Source organism: Aquarana catesbeiana, linkage group LG12 (assembly GCF_042186555.1).
Source record: "Aquarana catesbeiana isolate 2022-GZ linkage group LG12, ASM4218655v1, whole genome shotgun sequence".
In the NCBI taxonomy this organism is placed as follows: Eukaryota; Metazoa; Chordata; class Amphibia; order Anura; family Ranidae; genus Aquarana; species Aquarana catesbeiana.
Genome location: NC_133335.1, coordinates 211,340,462 through 211,356,981, shown reverse-complemented (window position 1 = coordinate 211,356,981; position 16,520 = coordinate 211,340,462). Strand labels below are relative to the sequence as shown.

The 16,520-nt window shown below is 43.3% G+C and overlaps 1 protein-coding gene across 4 annotated transcripts in view; it reads left to right on the top strand.

The window, feature by feature from the left end:
* Positions 1-15,626, top strand: part of MMD (monocyte to macrophage differentiation associated) — a 198,058-nt gene extending 182,432 nt beyond the window's left edge. For all 4 annotated transcript variants that reach the window (XM_073606631.1, XM_073606632.1, XM_073606634.1 and 1 more), the window contains 3 exons: positions 3,254-3,355; positions 6,459-6,528; positions 9,927-15,626. In XM_073606631.1, the coding sequence (XP_073462732.1) occupies positions 3,254-3,355; positions 6,459-6,528; positions 9,927-10,130 (376 nt within the window). In that variant the 3' untranslated portion in view covers positions 10,131-15,626. The remainder of the gene's footprint in view (positions 1-3,253; positions 3,356-6,458; positions 6,529-9,926) is intronic.
* The last annotated feature ends 894 nt before the right edge of the window (positions 15,627-16,520 follow it).

The following is a 16,520-nucleotide window of genomic DNA, read 5'->3' as shown; positions in this document are numbered from 1 at the left end:
CCCTAACTCACATTCATACATACTAGGGCCAATTTAGACAGAAGCCAATTAGCCTACCAGCATGTCTTTGGAGTGAGGGAAGAAACCGGGGTACCCAGAGAAGACCCACGCAATTGGATTTAGGTCTTGACTTTGACTGGGCCATTCTAACACATGAATATGCTTTGATCTAAACCATTCCTTTGTAGCTCTGGCTGTATGTTTAGGGTCATTGTCCTGCTGGAAGGTGAACCTCCGCCCCAGTCTCAAGTCCTTTGCAGACTCTAACAGGATTGTCCTGTATTTGGCTCCATTCATCTTCCCATCAACCCTGACCAGCTTCCCTGTCCCTGCTGAAGAAAAGCATCCCCACAATATGATGCTGCCACCACCATGTTTCACAGTTAGGATGGTGTGTTCAGGGTGATGTGCAGTGTTAGTTTTCCGCCACACATGGCGTTTTGCTTTTAGGCCAAAAAGTTCAATTTTGGTCTCATCTGATCAGAGAACCTTCTTCCACATGTTTGCTGTGTCCCCCACATGTCTTCTCGCAAACTGCAAGCTGGACTTATGGATTTCTTTCAACTATGGCTTTTTTCTTGCCACTTTTCCATAAAGGCCAGATTTGTGGAGAGCACGACTAATAGTTGTCCTGTGGACAGATTCTCTCACCTGAGCTGTGGATCTCTGCAACTCCTCCAGAGTTACCATGGGCCTCTTGGCTGCTTCTCTGATTAATGGTCTCCTTGCCCGGCCTGTCAGTTTAGGTGGACGGCGATGTCTTGGTAGGTTTGCAGTTGTGCCATACTCTTTCCATTTTCGGATGATGGATTGAACAGTGCTCCATGAGATGTTTAAAGCTTGAGATATTTTCTTATAACCTATCCCTGCTTTAAACTTCACCACAACTTTATCCCTGACCTGTCTGGTGTTTTCCTTGGCCTTCATGATACTGTTTGTTCACTAAGGTTCTCTTAACAAACCTCTGAGGGCTTCACAGAACAGCTGTATTTATACTGAGAATTACACACAGGATTTTAGTTAGGAGTATCAGAGTAAAGGGGGCTGAATACAAATGCATGCCACACTTTTTTTCACATATTTATTTGTAAAAAAAAATCATTCTCCTTCCACTTCACAATTATGTGTCACTTTGTGTTAGTCTATGACATGAAATAGCAATAAAATACATTTTTGCTTGTAACATAACAAAATGTGGAAATTTTCAAAGGGTATGAATACTTTTTCAAGGCACTGTATGTGGTTGTTTTTTCATTTTGCCCATTCTTCCACTCTAAAGGAAAGAATTAAAAAAATAAATAAAATTAAAACATTTTATACTTACCTGCTTTGTGCAATGGTTTTGCACAGAGAAGCATCGATCCTCTTCATTTTGGGTCCTCTGCTGACGTGCCCTAATAGCTAGCTATGGGGTCACAAGAGCAGGCTCGTTCCTGAGTCGCGCTTTGGAATTCCCTACCCAAATCTGTCGAACTATCTTCTACTCTATCCACGTTTAGGTGATCCCTGAAAACATTTCTCTTCAGAGAAGCCTAGCCTGCCTCCTCCATGGTAAGGTTAGCGTGAATACCCTACATAGTTTGTTTCCACCCACTTTTACCAAACTATAATGAAGATGTCACTTAGGTTGATGCAACAGGTTTTTTTTTTGTTTTTTTTTTTTGCATTAATCAGTAGCATGATGCCAGTAATCGTTTTACCTGTATCCAAGGGGGGCAATCTTCCCACTGACTACCAACGTAAGGAGCATTCTTCCCACTGACTACCAATATAGGGAGCATTCTTCCCACGGACTACCAATGTAAGGGGCATTCTTCCCACTGACTACCATTGTAAGGTGCATCCTCCCCACTCACCATTATGTAATGGACTATTGCTTCCACTGACCCTAATGGATGAAAAAAAGGATACCATTTTTTTTTTGTTTTTTTTGTTTTTATGAAAATCCCATGGCAGTTTATGGTACAGTACTTTAATAAACTGGACATTATCCAGTTAAGGTTTAGATCTGCTTTCAAAGTCAGAACATTCTCTTGGAATTACATCTCCCAGTTGACCTTGGAAAACTTTAGATCAGCCATTCTCAACTAGGGTTCCTCCAGAGGTTTCCAGGGGTTCCTTGAGCTGTGACTGGTTGACCTCCCATTTGATGGTGCCTGCATAGTTTCGGGGAGCATTCTTCCCGTTATCACAATATATGGAAAGGCGCTAAATGGGCGGCACAGTGGCGCAGTGGGTAGCACTCTCGCCTAGCAGTAAGAAGGGTCGCTGGTTCGAATCCCGACCACGACACTACCTGCCTGGAGTTTGCATGTTCTCCCTGTGTCTGCGTGGGTTTCCTCCGGGTACTCCGGTTTCCTCCCACACTCCAAAGACATGCTGGTAGGTTAATTGGATCCTGTCTAAATTGGCCCTAGTATAGGTATGAATGTGAGTTAGGGACCTTAGATTGTAAGCTCCTTGAGGGTATAGGGACTGATGTGAATGTATAATATATATATGTAAAGCGCTGCGTAAATTGACGGCGCTATATAAGTACCTGAAATAAATAAAATAAAATAAATAAATAAATCAATAAAACTATGTACAGTGCTCACATGCTATAATATGAATAAACCAGCAGATATTAAAACAAATGTGAATAGCATAAATAAAAAGTTTTTCATAAGTGATCACCATATAGAAAAAACAATCCAGTGAAGAGTATGCGGCGAGTGCCAGATGAAAATACAAAAAGTGACTTCAAATAACGAGGCAAGTATAAGTTCAGTGCAAAAGTGAATCAAGGAAAGCACAATTCTATGTTGTGATCATTTTTCTGTATGTATGTGGGGACACTACAGGCAATGGCAGCTTTATCCTTTTGAACACTTTTTTATTGTTTAGCTACTTTTAGGTAGTATCACTAATTTGTATAATATTTGTACTTTTATTTCACGTGGTTTTCAAGCACAGAGTAGCGCATAAGTTCTCTCACTTTCACATTCTTCCCCGTTAACTACCAATGTAGAGGAGTATTTTTCCCACTGACCCCCAATTAATTGGGTTTAGTAAGGAGTCCTCGAGGCCTGACATTTTTTAAGGGTTTCTCTGGAACAAAAACATTGAGAGAGGTTGATTTAGAGGATCCACAGAAGAGTTTCACAATGTGATTTGCAAAGGCTGGTTTGAGGGGGCATTGGGAGGGGAGGCTATCTACAACCCCCAACATGTAAGTGATAGGTGTGCTGAAAATGTTTTTTTTTTTTCCTAGGTTAAATCTACGCGAACTTGGTCCTTTGGCTTCTCATATGAGGTGGTTTATCTGGTTAATGGCAGCAGGTGGAACTATTTATGTGTTTTTGTACCATGAAAGGTAAGACTATTTTTGTTTTACTTCATATATACATCATTACCATGTTAACAATGCTTAATAACCACTTCAAAACCAGGCACTTAGGCACCTTCCTGCCCAAGCCAATTTTCAGCTTTCAGCGCTGTCGCAATTTGAATGACAAATGCGCGGTCATACAACACTGTACCCAAACAAATTTTTTATCATTTTGTTCCCACAAATAGAGCTTTTTTTTTGGTGGTATTTGACCACCTCTGCCGTTTTTATTTTTTGCGCAACAAATTAAAAAAGACCGAAAATTTCGAAAAAAAACAATTTTTTCTTTGTTTCTGTTAAAATTTTTTGTAAATAAGTACGTTTTCTTTAATGACGGGCACTGATATGGCGGCATTGATGGGCACCTATGAGGTGGCACTGATGGGCACTCATAGGCGGCACTGATGGGCACTCATAGGCGGCACTGATGGGCACTCATAGGCGGCACTGATGGGCACTCATAGGCGGCACTGATGGGTACTTATGGGTGGCACTGATAGGTGGCACGGATGGGCACTGATAGGTGAGCACGGATGGGCACTGATGGGTGGCACAGATGGACACTGATGGGTGGCACTGTTGACACTGATTGGTGGCACTGAAGACATTCATGGGTGGCATTGCTGGGCATCACTGCTTTATAATGGTGCCAGTCAGTGCCCATTTGTGGGCACTGATTGGCACAGATTGGGCACATGCGGATTGCCATGGGGTACATACCTGGCCATCCACATGTTGCCTGCTTCCCTGGTGGTCCTAGCGACTTCTCTGGTGATCTAGTGTGGTCATCTGAGGGGGGGCTGCGCTGATAAACAATCAGCGAAGACCCCCCCCCCCCCCGTCAGGAGAGTCGCCGATCGGCTCTCCTCTACTCGCGTCTATCAGACGCGAGTGAGGAAAAGCCGATCAACGGCTTTTCCTATTGATAATGTGATCAGTCGTGATTGGACACGGCTGATCACGTGGTAAAGAGCCTCCGCCGGAGGCTCTTTACCAAGATCGCTGGAGCAGTGTGTCAGACTGACACACCACTCCACCGATCGCCACAATGCGCGCCCCCACGGGCACGCAACGGCATTTTATCCTGAAGGACGTCATATGACGCCCAGTCAGGATAACTGAAACACCGCCTGGCCGCCAATCTGCTATAGGCTGGGCGGGAAGTGGTTAATATGAATAAAATAGAAAACAAGTGAATCTCTCGCCAACTTGCCCTTTATCATCACGTTTGTCCTCTGCCTTACCAAACTTTTTCTGGCTCTACTTACTTAGACTCTCTATAGGTGTAAATGGTCAACTTTGCTACCAGTTTGAGCTACAGAGATATGTAAACTGTCAGTGTATCATCAATTATGAGTGGACACTGACTTTAAATCAGGATTCTTGTTTAAACATTAAACTTTCTTGGAAAGCTATTTAGATCTTCCACACACATTACAGTATTGCGCAGTAACACCTTATAACCTTAATTTTAACCTTATAAAGCACCTTAATAACCTTATTTATATGTGTTGTGTAGCATTACTAATAATTACTGCATTTATTGGCGTATAACACGCACTTTTTCACCCTGAAAATCGGGTGCAAATAGTGTGTTCTTGTTATACGCAGATACTGCAATTTGGGATGCCTAGGAGGGAACGGGGAAGGGGGCGGGACGAGAGCCGTCAGATTACATACAGCGAGAATCTCCTGTTTACTCAGTGGCCTCTGTAATAGGAAGTCCCGTCTCCTGGGCCGGCATTGGATCAGTGTTCTGTCCATCATAGAAGCTGGTCCAGGAGGCGGGAATTTGTATTACAGAGGCCGCCGAGTAAACAGGAGATTCTCACTGTATGTGACCTGATGGCGCTCGTCCCGCCCCCCTCCCTGTCCTCTCTGAAGCTGAAGATGGGCATTGATCAGGCTGCATTCATGGCAATGGTGAGGCTGCAGATGGGCACTGACCCTTATTTTGCTTCAAAGTTCTTTATTTAAAATTTATGTTTTTTTCCTGAAACTTCCCTCCTAAAATGAAGGTGTGTGTTATATGCTGATAAATACGGTAACTGCCTCCCAACATTTCTGTACAGTACGCCGCACCACAACACACAGGTGCAATTGTTGTGTGTTAGAAATTTTCTTGTATGATTATGGCTAAAATAAACACTATATGGCCAAAGGGTGTGGACACCTGTACTTTGTCCAGATGTATGTGGATACCCCTCCAAATTGAGTAGTTCCCATGAAGGATATTGTTAATGCTAAAGCATGCAAACACATTTTATTTGTGCTTCCAACCTTATGGCTACAATTTGAAGAAGGTCCTTTTCTTTTTGAACATGACTGTGCACTAGTGCACAAAGCCAGATCCATAAAGACATGGTTTGGGTTAGGTTGTATGGAGGAACTCGAGAGACCTGCACAAAGCCCTGACCTCAACTGTACTGAGCACTTTGACATTCTTAGGACCTTGGGCATGAAGTTATCTAAATGAAGTACTAACTCTCTTGCCTGTACCAACCAGTCAGATTCTTCCATTCAGGTTTCTGCTTCAGTTTAGAGTTATGCTGACCATATACTGTATGTGGCAAATTTCAACTTTAACCACCTTTGACCATGTCTGTTTGCTGGCGTTGAATTCCTAAGGGATTGGATGTGGAAATTACTTGTTTCCCACATGGTGTTGGAATTAAAATGGCCTTGATCAAACCCAGCAAAAAAGATCCAATTGCCTCTTGATGTCATTGATGTCGTTTTTTCTGATTCCAATCAATTTTTTTTCTGGACTTTTACTGAAGGTGTCAGATTATAGCCCAGTTCAGATTCTGGTGGTTGATTACATCTGTGGGTACTTAGTTTTAGGCAACCACTTTGATTTGTATGTTCGATTTCTGGGTAATCAAAAGTGGTTGAAAGAGGCGGAAAGTTGCCCATGTGTATTCCCAACTTTAGAATGATAGGGTCTTCTTGATTGTTAGAAGAAATGCAGACTATTCTCTTTATAGACAGTGCTACCTATGAGGACTTGAATATGATATATCAAAACTGTGGTGACATTGGCTGTTGTTTGCACATGAATCAATAACAGCATATTTTGTTGTTTCAGGTATAAAATTGTTGAATTGCTCTTCTATCTAGCAATGGGGTTTTCTCCTGCTCTAGTAGTGACATCAATGGTAAGAATCCATCATAACTAAGCTTGAATTTGTATTGCCACTCTTAAATGTTTTATGTGTTTCTTTTTTCGGCGTTCAACTCCAAGCAGATGTAAAAAAATACAGTTATGTTTGTATTAAAGATGTCATCCAATATTTGTTTTTTGAAAAATGCTGACAATGGACATGCTGACTGGAGGAGAGAGCACAGTGTGTTTCTTTTCCTTCAGTGTCCAATCACAGGCTGGGGGCAGAGAAGTGACTTTGCCTATCTGCAAAAGAGAAAAGTCAAGTCACCCAACTTGCTGTCTGGAGGAGCTATGTAAATTTCAGAAATCAATAGACGAAAATACAGACTTTTTCGGCAAGTCTCACAGCTCTCATATATGTCTTTCAATTGTGTATTTAGTGCTTTGCTCAGTGTTGAATTTTAAAGTGTATATCTGGGCAAAATAGAAAAAGACCCCGTTGATCCTTTCAGAAATCCAGTGAGCTCATAATCTGTACACATGTCTCTTGCACTGTAACCCCAAATTATCAGTTCTGTCCAGTTTACCCTATTTGGACTACAGAGCTGCAATAAATAATATTTATGTCCTTGGTTTTAGATTTGCTTTAAGACCAGCTTATAAACAGCATAACATTTTTGTGGTCACGTTGCCTTACTACATTCCTGGAATGATGGTGTCGTCTTCATCACACCTATACTGTATACCAGGGGTCTCCAAACTTTCTAAACAAAGGGCCAGTTTATTGTCCTTCAAACTGTAGGAGGGCTGGACTGTGACCAGCGGGACTGGAAATTTTCCTGGCTTCACTGGGAGTAAATATCGCCACATTTGGTATTGGGTGGAGAATTAGTGCTCCATCGGTGTTATCATTGGGAGGAATAGTCCCAAATTGTTGTCAATGGGAGAAATGGTGCCCCATTGTGGATGTCAGCTGGCAGAATAGCGTCTCGTATCAGTGGGAGACTAGTTGGCCAAGAGTCAGATAAAGGCAAGCAAAGGGCCACATCTGGCCCCCGGGTTGGAAACCAATGCTAAATACTAACATTTTGTCTAACCTTCTTATAGATGTAGTATTCATCAGCCTCATTCTATAAAAGTAGGCATAGTAGTAAAAATGCCTAATGGACTTTACAAGTGCTATTATACAGGTGAACCGTGCACATCCCAGCTGTTTGCTCTTAGTGGTGCCAGGAAAGGCGAGATCTGCTTGTGACAGTGATGGGGCTTTTCACAGATTAAACTGTACTTTACACATTTTATAAATTAGCTAAGTTGGTTTTGGGACAATCTTATTTTGAATTTAAAGTTTACACGTTATATTTTTGCTATTTCTATAAAATGTTTCTTTACAGATAAATCATTAATACAGTGTGCAACCAAGGACACAGAATTCACTGAACATTATTGGCAAAAGCTGTTTACTTTCAGATTCTTTCCCTGATTGACACCTTGTGGGAACCCATTTTAATAGTAAGAGTAGGTGCTAAGCCACTCCCCTGACTCATTCAGTTATGTGTAACTTTTAGCTTGAGGTATTAAGCTCTGTAAATAGGCTTTTTCAGCCGAGCAGGTAAAAATAGCCTGGAAAAAGAGCACAAAATGATACATTCTTTATTTCATATTTTATCATTTGTTTTATTGGTACCAGGTGTATTGGGACTGCTCAGCACAGTCCCAATCAGGAGCGGCTGGTCCATCAGGGGCACTACCCCTCTAGTTTGCATGTGGGGCGCCGGACTCATTCATTTGTATGAGTTTTTTTTTTTTTTTTTTAAAGCCACACGATTAGAGCCTGAGGCTTGAAAAAGGTTGGGCTCCATCCACTTGTGAAACTAGTGAATCAATATTTGCTTTGTCTTCTGGCTTCTCCTCCCGGCCAGTCAGGACAGGAGGTGGATCGGGTTGGTCGGGAGGAGAAGTCAAGGAAGCTATAGAGGGGTGAGTTTGGGGGGGCCGTGCCATGGAGGGGTGAGTGTGGGGGGACTGTGCCATGGAGGGGTGAGTGTGGGGGGACCGTGCAGTGGAGGGGTGAGTGCGGAAGGGCCATGCAGTGGAGGGCTGAGTGCGGGGGGACTGCAGTGGAGGGCTGAGTGCGGGGGGACTGTGCAGTGGAGGGCTGAGTGCGGGGGGACTGTGCAGTGGAGGGCTGAGTGCGGGGGGACTGTGCAGTGGAGGGCTGAGTGCGGGGGGACTGTGCAGTGGAGGGCTGAGTGCGGGGGGACTGTGCAGTGGAGGGCTGAGTGCGGGGGGACTGTGCAGTGGAGGGCTGAGTGCGGGGGGACTGTGCAGTGGAGGGCTGAGTGCGGGGGGACTGTGCAGTGGAGGGCTGAGTGCGGGGGGACTGTGCAGTGGAGGGCTGAGTGCGGGGGGACTGTGCAGTGGAGGGCTGAGTGCGGGGGGACTGTGCAGTGGAGGGCTGAGTGCGGGGGGACTGTGCAGTGGAGGGCTGAGTGCGGGGGGACTGTGCAGTGGAGGGCTGAGTGCGGGGGGACTGTGCAGTGGAGGGCTGAGTGCGGGGGGACTGTGCAGTGGAGGGCTGAGTGCGGGGGGACTGTGCAGTGGAGGGCTGAGTGCGGGGGGACTGTGCAGTGGAGGGCTGAGTGCGGGGGGACTGTGCAGTGGAGGGCTGAGTGCGGGGGGACTGTGCAGTGGAGGGCTGAGTGCGGGGGGACTGTGCAGTGGAGGGCTGAGTGCGGGGGGACTGTGCAGTGGAGGGCTGAGTGCGGGGGGACTGTGCAGTGGAGGGCTGAGTGCGGGGGGACTGTGCAGTGGAGGGCTGAGTGCGGGGGGACTGTGCAGTGGAGGGCTGAGTGCGGGGGGACTGTGCAGTGGAGGGCTGAGTGCGGGGAGACCGTGCAGTTTGAGGGGTGATTGCGGGGGGACCATGCAGTGGAGGGGTGATTGCGGGGGGACCGTTCCATGGAGGGGTGGGTGCGGGGGGACAGTTCCATGGAGGGGTGGGTGCGGGGGGGCCATGCCGTGGAGGGGTGGGTGCAGGGGGGACCGTGCTGTGGAGGGGTGGGAGCAGGGGGGACCGTGCCGTGGAGGGGTGGGTGCAGGGGGGACCGTGCAGTGGAGGGGGGAGTGCAGGGGAACTGTGGAGGGGTGAGTGCGGACCTGGGTGGGGGGTGGTCCCCCCCCCCCCCCCCAAAAAAAAAATTGCACCAGCCGCCACTGGTCCCAATGCAGGAAAAAGCAAAAAGTATTGTTCCCTATCATGCCAGTTCACACCAAGTCTGTGCTGGCATATGTAATAGACCAAAAGGGGCCAATTATGAGAAGTGCGTGGTTAAGATTTCAATATTTTCATGAATGAACAAGGTTTGTTGTAAATGAAATGAAAAAAATATTTTATTGATGTGTTTATAACTTTCTCAAAGTCAAATTTGCTATGCCTTCCTTACACAGAACAACACAGAAGGCTTACAAGAACTGGCTTGGGGAGGCCTCATCTACTGCATGGGCGTTGTCTTTTTCAAGAGTGACGGAATCATCCCCTTTGCCCATGCCATCTGGCACCTCTTCGTTGCCCTTGCAGCTGCCGTGCATTATTACGCCATCTGGAAGTACCTGTACAAAAGTTCGTCTTCAGATTTGATCCGACACTTATGACGAAATAGTGCAGAGAAGAAACACTATCAGTATTACTTGACATGAAAAAAGAATGTATGATAAGGCAAGGGAGGTATTGTGTTATAACAGGAAATAATGCACTGACGTATCTGGTTCTCTACAACATACTGTGAAAAAGATGTGAATCTGAATAGCAGTTAGAATCGAGACATATTCCTCAGCCAATATTGTGCCCCTAGCTGGCCTGTTCTAAGGCTCTTAAGCTCGGTATCGACCGTTAAGTTCTCAGCTACCAATTAGGAGGGTGTTCTGTAACGTATATAATGGGATAGAAGTGTTGGCCATAGCTACCAGTCAGCTTCCAGTCTTTTTTTTATTTTTTTAATAACTACAGTTAGAGTAATTCCAACCAAAATGGATATATCCGTTGTTGGTAGAGGCTGGTAAGTCCAATGACACATTGGCTATTGCCATTTGAGGGCTCAAGATTTTGGTGCAAAATATTATTAAGTCTGCCTCCTTGCTTTGGTTATTGCAAAGCCTTGTTAGGAGCGGGTCTTGTTCCTCCTGCTGCTCCACCTCTATAATGTAATATGTGCATAAATATAAGATGGATGAAGCTGGGAACTTAGGCACAGCTGTCTTGCCACTGGAGCCCTTGGGAGATGAGAAGCCGGTGGATGAATCCTATAACCCGTACCCACCCAGACAGTAATACCAGGGTTACTTGGTCTTAATGGACTCCGATTGGTTGCTGTGGTCCACACCTTTGCTTTCCCTTTCTTGCGGTTTTACAAAACACGCCCTGGAAGAGCCGGTCCAGCTGAGTTCTATCAACCGGCTTACCTAATGTTTACAATGCAGGAGATTCTTTTTTATCAGCCGTTTGAGTATACTTTTTAAACACAGATGTATTTCTTTACAAAGGCAAATTCGAGCATTTCAACGTTTAAAATGCCAAGATTTAAAATAAAATGAGGGTATTTTCTTTCCTCTGTTTCTACAAGCACTTAGAAAGTAAAAACTATATATTATATCAAATACATACATTCCAAACGCTAAGTTGCGTATGCTTGAAAAAAGAGGGAGGCTTTCTTGCACAGTGGTAAAACGAAGGAAATTGTTATGAATACCGACCAACTTGGAGGTGTTCACGCCAATCATTGAAACATTGAAGGCTGTATAAATATTGTAAAAATGTATTGAATGTTGGTACTGCAACAGCTGAGTATTTACACCACTGAAGTAATGTGTTAGAAGAGTTTGGTAAATGGCAGAGGTGCTTAAATCAGTACATCCTGGAATTTTAAAGAGGACCTTCCACGATAGGAATATGGGAGGAGCTGTTGCCAAATTGTTTTTGGAGGTACAAGCTTCTGGAAATGATCCTAATACCAAACACGGATTAAGACTAAGGCCCTGGAGCATCCACTGTTTCCCTTTTTTTATAGTACTAAGAATATACGGAATAACGTACTAGAGCATCAAAGGGATTCTTGAAAAACACCAGAGTTGTGATTTGGGTTCCTAAGCGTAGTAGGGGCCTTGACCAATTCTTTCACAAAATGATCCTACAAAAAGTAACCAGCATGTTGGATGTAACCAGTATCCCCTGGATTAAAACTGCACCAATACTGTAAAATATTAAAGTGCCTTAGTTAAATTTTTTAGCGCTTTGGACCTTTAACTGGGCCCTCTGGCCTGTGATTTGTCCAAAATGCATCAGTAGTCTCTGGCATTTTTTGGGGCTAGGATTTATTCCAGAGAGGATCATATACCTTCTAATATGCTTTTTTGCCCAGTGAGCAGGCGAGCGTAGGGTACACTAGGCCACTTTGAGTTTAATAATGTCAGCAGAAACATATGTACGGGGATCACTATTGCGACCCAGGCTCCATGCTTTAGGGGGCCCGTGCAGCCCCCTGTACATCTGGATAGGATGCAGGAGGAAAATGGGGGGGGGGGGGATTGGTTCCTCTATATGCCGCCTCTCCTATCCACCTCATGCTGTGATCGGGTTCTTGTGTATTCCCTGGTCCCCCTTACCACCCAGTGTATGGGCCAGTAAATATGTCATTGACTGGCCCCTTTCTTGTCTTAATGAATAGAGTCAGTGATGCGTACTGATCACTGACTCTGTTTATTCATAACTAAGGCATAGTAAAATGTGTTTACTATGCTTCTGTTTGTGAATGAACAGGAAGCTCTGTACAGAGCTCTTCCTGTCCATTCATTCTGTGCTCCTGGGACTGCATAGATGGAGTTTGAGGCCTGTGTCCTCAATCTCTTTTCTCTGTCTCAAAGGTGAAACATCAGAAGCCTGTTTAGATCCATGATAGTTCACCAAAGCCCCCTAATGAGCTCCTAAAAAATTGTAAAAAAAAATAATAAAAAATAAAATTGTAAATAAATAAATAAAATAAAATGGTAAAAAATAATGAACATGAATAAACCAATGTGTGGAATAGAGCAGGGCAAGGGTTCAAGTGGGTAGTATTTTTTTCTTTTTAAGAAGCCGAGCTTAAGAACACAAGGCATGACCTCAGACTAATTTTGGACAGTATTATTTTACTAAAAGAGTAGTGGATGACGAAACAGTCTTCTAGAGTTGGTCAGCCAATCGGCAATAACGCCCTTTTCACACTTGTGTGACTTGTCCTGCGACTTGGGACTGCAAAAGTCACATAACAAGTTGTACCCCATGATTTCCAATGAGTACCACTCTTATCTGTGCAACTTCAAATTGTCCCTGTACTACTTTGGCCCTACTTTGATGCGAGTTGAGGTCCATAGACCTCAAGTTTACACAGGCATTCCCTAAAATCACGGCAAAATCGCAGCCACGAAATTGCGGTAAAATTAATGGCAAAATCGATCGAATTTCAAGTTGTGGTAGTGTGAAAGGGGCCTAAATCCTAAATGAATTTAAGCATGCTTGTATGGCGAGAAAAGCAGTTCAGATGCCAATAAAAACCCATGCGGACAATGGGGCCCAATGCTAGCTTTACTAAGTACCATGCTTACCTAACCTATTCAAAAAATAAATTTGAAAATAAAAAAATATATCCTGGACTTCAAAATGTTCCAAAAAATATACAGGACCTGTATTCAATTTACAGGTCCAGGAAGGAGCAAGGTGGAACTATGTGCCCAAAAAAAGTTTGACTAGCTTAAATCAAGTACTAAAAGATATATATTATTTAAAAACATCTAAACCCATTTAAAAGTTCAAGTTCTTTTTTCATAGTGTGAACTGCATTACCTACTTTGATCACTTAAACTTATAGTAAGTGGAATCCTTAAACAATTACACAAATTATGTTCTAGTGTAAAGAGCCTGACTCCTTGCATGCTGCTGACTGCAATTCGACATTGATAGTGCCAAAGTGATATGACCGCTCTGACTTATCTGCTGGTCATTTGATTTAATGTTAGCAGTCTCATTCCTCCCCAGCCAAGCTGCTAGCTCCAAGGTGTTCTCTGTAGTAAAGATATTGTCCAAGAAAGTGCAACCTGCTGATTTTGTGGACATCTGACATCTTCATTATGTGGCCAAAAGTATGGACACTCCTCCAAACTATTGAGTTTAGGTGTTTCCATCGAAAGGGTTCTGTTATTTTTTGAGCTTACAAAGGCATATTAGACAGTTGTGTGATTCCAGCCTTGTGGCAACAGTTTGGGAAAGGCCATTTCTGTTTCAGCATGACTGCGCACAAAGCCACCCTATAAACCTCATTTGATGAGTTTGGTGTGGAGGAAGTCAAGTGGCCTGCACAAAGCCCTGACCCCAACCCTATTGAACACCTTTCGGATGAATTGTTAGCCAGGTCTTCTCACACAACATCAGTTCCTGACCTCTTAAAGGGCACAAATTCCTACAGACATGCTTCAAAATCTTGTGGAAAGCCTTCACAGAAGAGTGGAAGCTGACACAAGGAGCTGGGATGGGTTTGGGAGGGGGGTTGCTGGTGGCAATTCCATTTTAAGGCCCATGGCTTTGGAATGAATGTCCAATTTGCTCATATTGGAGTTATGGTCAGTTGTCTACAAACTGTATATCATAATAATATCAAATGGATCATGAATTTTTGAACGTGATCATAATGCAAGGTCCTTTTTAAAGCTAACAGTATTGTTTAGTTCCTTCTGGATTGCCAGAGAACTGATATAGGAACCTCTGCTACTTATAACTAGTATTAAATCTAGAAAGCTCTGCAAGTGGTTAAGGCAGGATGACATTAGGAGACCTTGTTTTTAAAATGTACGTAATGTTTTCGTGTTGTGTAATTAAGTATCAATGTACATCGTTAGCATTCAAACTCATCAACCAGAGGTTCTTGACCTATAAATCGGGACCCACAAACTTAGGTCCTTGCTGTGATTTAACAGTTGGTATGCTAATGCCCAATCATGATATCATGTAATGTATCTTTGTATGTCACAAATATCCATCATCACTTCATTTGTTAAAGGGTTACAAAATCCAAGTACTTACATTAAAGAAGAGTCCAGGTGAGACTCCTTGGCTTTCATGCTAATCTTCCAGCTTCAGTACTTAGGAGGCACTCATAAGGAAAAGGAGTACATGCAGAGCATCTGAACTCCCAAACAGCATAGTTGTGTGCGACTCACGATGCACTGAAGCAGTAGGATCTGCACGTTAGCTGGAAAGCTAGCACTTCATACAAAGTTGTTGCTGCTACCCTGTTTCCCCGAAAATAAGACCTAGCGTGATTGTTGGTGCTGGCTGCAATATAAGCCCTACCCCCCAAATAAACCCTTGTAGGTCTTATTTTCAGGTAAGGGCTTATTTTTGGGGAAACAGGGTAGGGATTATTTGGTGGGTAGGGCTTATATTGCAGCCATCACTGACAATCACGCTAGGTCTTATTTTCGGGGAAACAGGGTAGTTCCTTTATATTTATCATGACCGCTTTTCTTTAAAGTGAATGTGTCAACTATTTTCAAGTTTTAAAACATGGTGCCTGCTCCTACCTTTGCTAGCCAGAAAAAGGCCCATCTCCTGACAGAAAGATCCAGCATAGATAGGAATATTTTAACACGCCTGTGTGCACGCTGCCGAAACCTGAGGTTCAGTTAGTACCATCACAATTAATACAAGCACTGGCACCAGTACTCAAATAAACTCATTGTTAGAGAAATGAAAGCCATGGGTTATTGTAACCAGAGAATTTCAAGGTATCCATAAAGCAGTGGATTTACACCTGTTTCAAGGGGCAACTTAAATGAAAGCCAGGAGAACTGCAATTGTAAAGAAACCTTCCATTTTTAGTTATTTCCTTGTAAATCTCTGATAAAACTTGGGTCCCGAATGTGTGTGGTTAAGAATCCTTTTCATTAATGAACTTACCTTTTCCCACCAATGGCATTGACTCATCAGCATCGGACCTGCTAACATTTTGAGATTCCTACATTCTTTAAGGATCTTAACATGGCTTTCAAGTGTCTTATATTAAGATAAACACCTGACATGTTTTGTTCTTTTTTTCGCACAATTATACTGTCTGAAAACATGTTGCCTTGTCCAGTTTATATTCCTGTAGCCGTAGCTTGTTTGTCCTTTATGTGTTTTGTTATAGGCCTGCGTTGTTGTTTTATTGGTTGATTTTTGGCACTTACACTGTAAACATAAAATTTAAGCTGAAGGGTTGAGTAATTCGCAGAAGTAGCTTCCTAAATAAATAAGTACTGTGTTCGCAAAACTCTGCATCCATACTGGCAACAAAACCATTGTATGTGGTATCTCCTTGCTTCTAGTAGGATTTTTTTTATCTGAGCCAGGGAAAAACTCATCCAATAGGATCATCCCCCATTTTCTTTTGTATGCTTGATGTAGACCAAAAAAATTCTGAAAGTGTCATCCTGAATATTGTAGGGATGTCCACTATTCCAGAGAAAATTGTATATTAATTTCCCAGGAGAAGGTGGCCTATTTTTTGACTTTGCATTATGTTTACATATATCATGCAGGTTTTTTCGAGATATAGACTATACATTCACACACCATATTCAGTCCCTCAATTATTGTGGCTTTATGGCCTACAAAATGACATATGTCATTGCGTTATCTGTTTTGGCAGGTTAGTCCTTATTGAAGCTTTTGTTAGGGATCTTTCCCAGTTATGAGCAAATTGTAGTGGAGTTTGAAATTTTAAGGCCTGAGTTTACCTGTGTGGTCATGATTGCCTAAAAATGAGGGAGAAATTAATACTTCCAGTGTCCATTTTTTGAGGCTAAAGGGAAGTATGAAGATGGCTTCCCCATCTTAATGCATGAACAACAGGTAAACGTTAATCATATATAACATGCACCTTCATGCTCTTGCAAACCATTTGGCAACCAGCAACGCAAAGCGTGTGCCTCCGAGGTGTGGCACAGGTCTTAGGGTGAGCATAATTTGAGGATGAC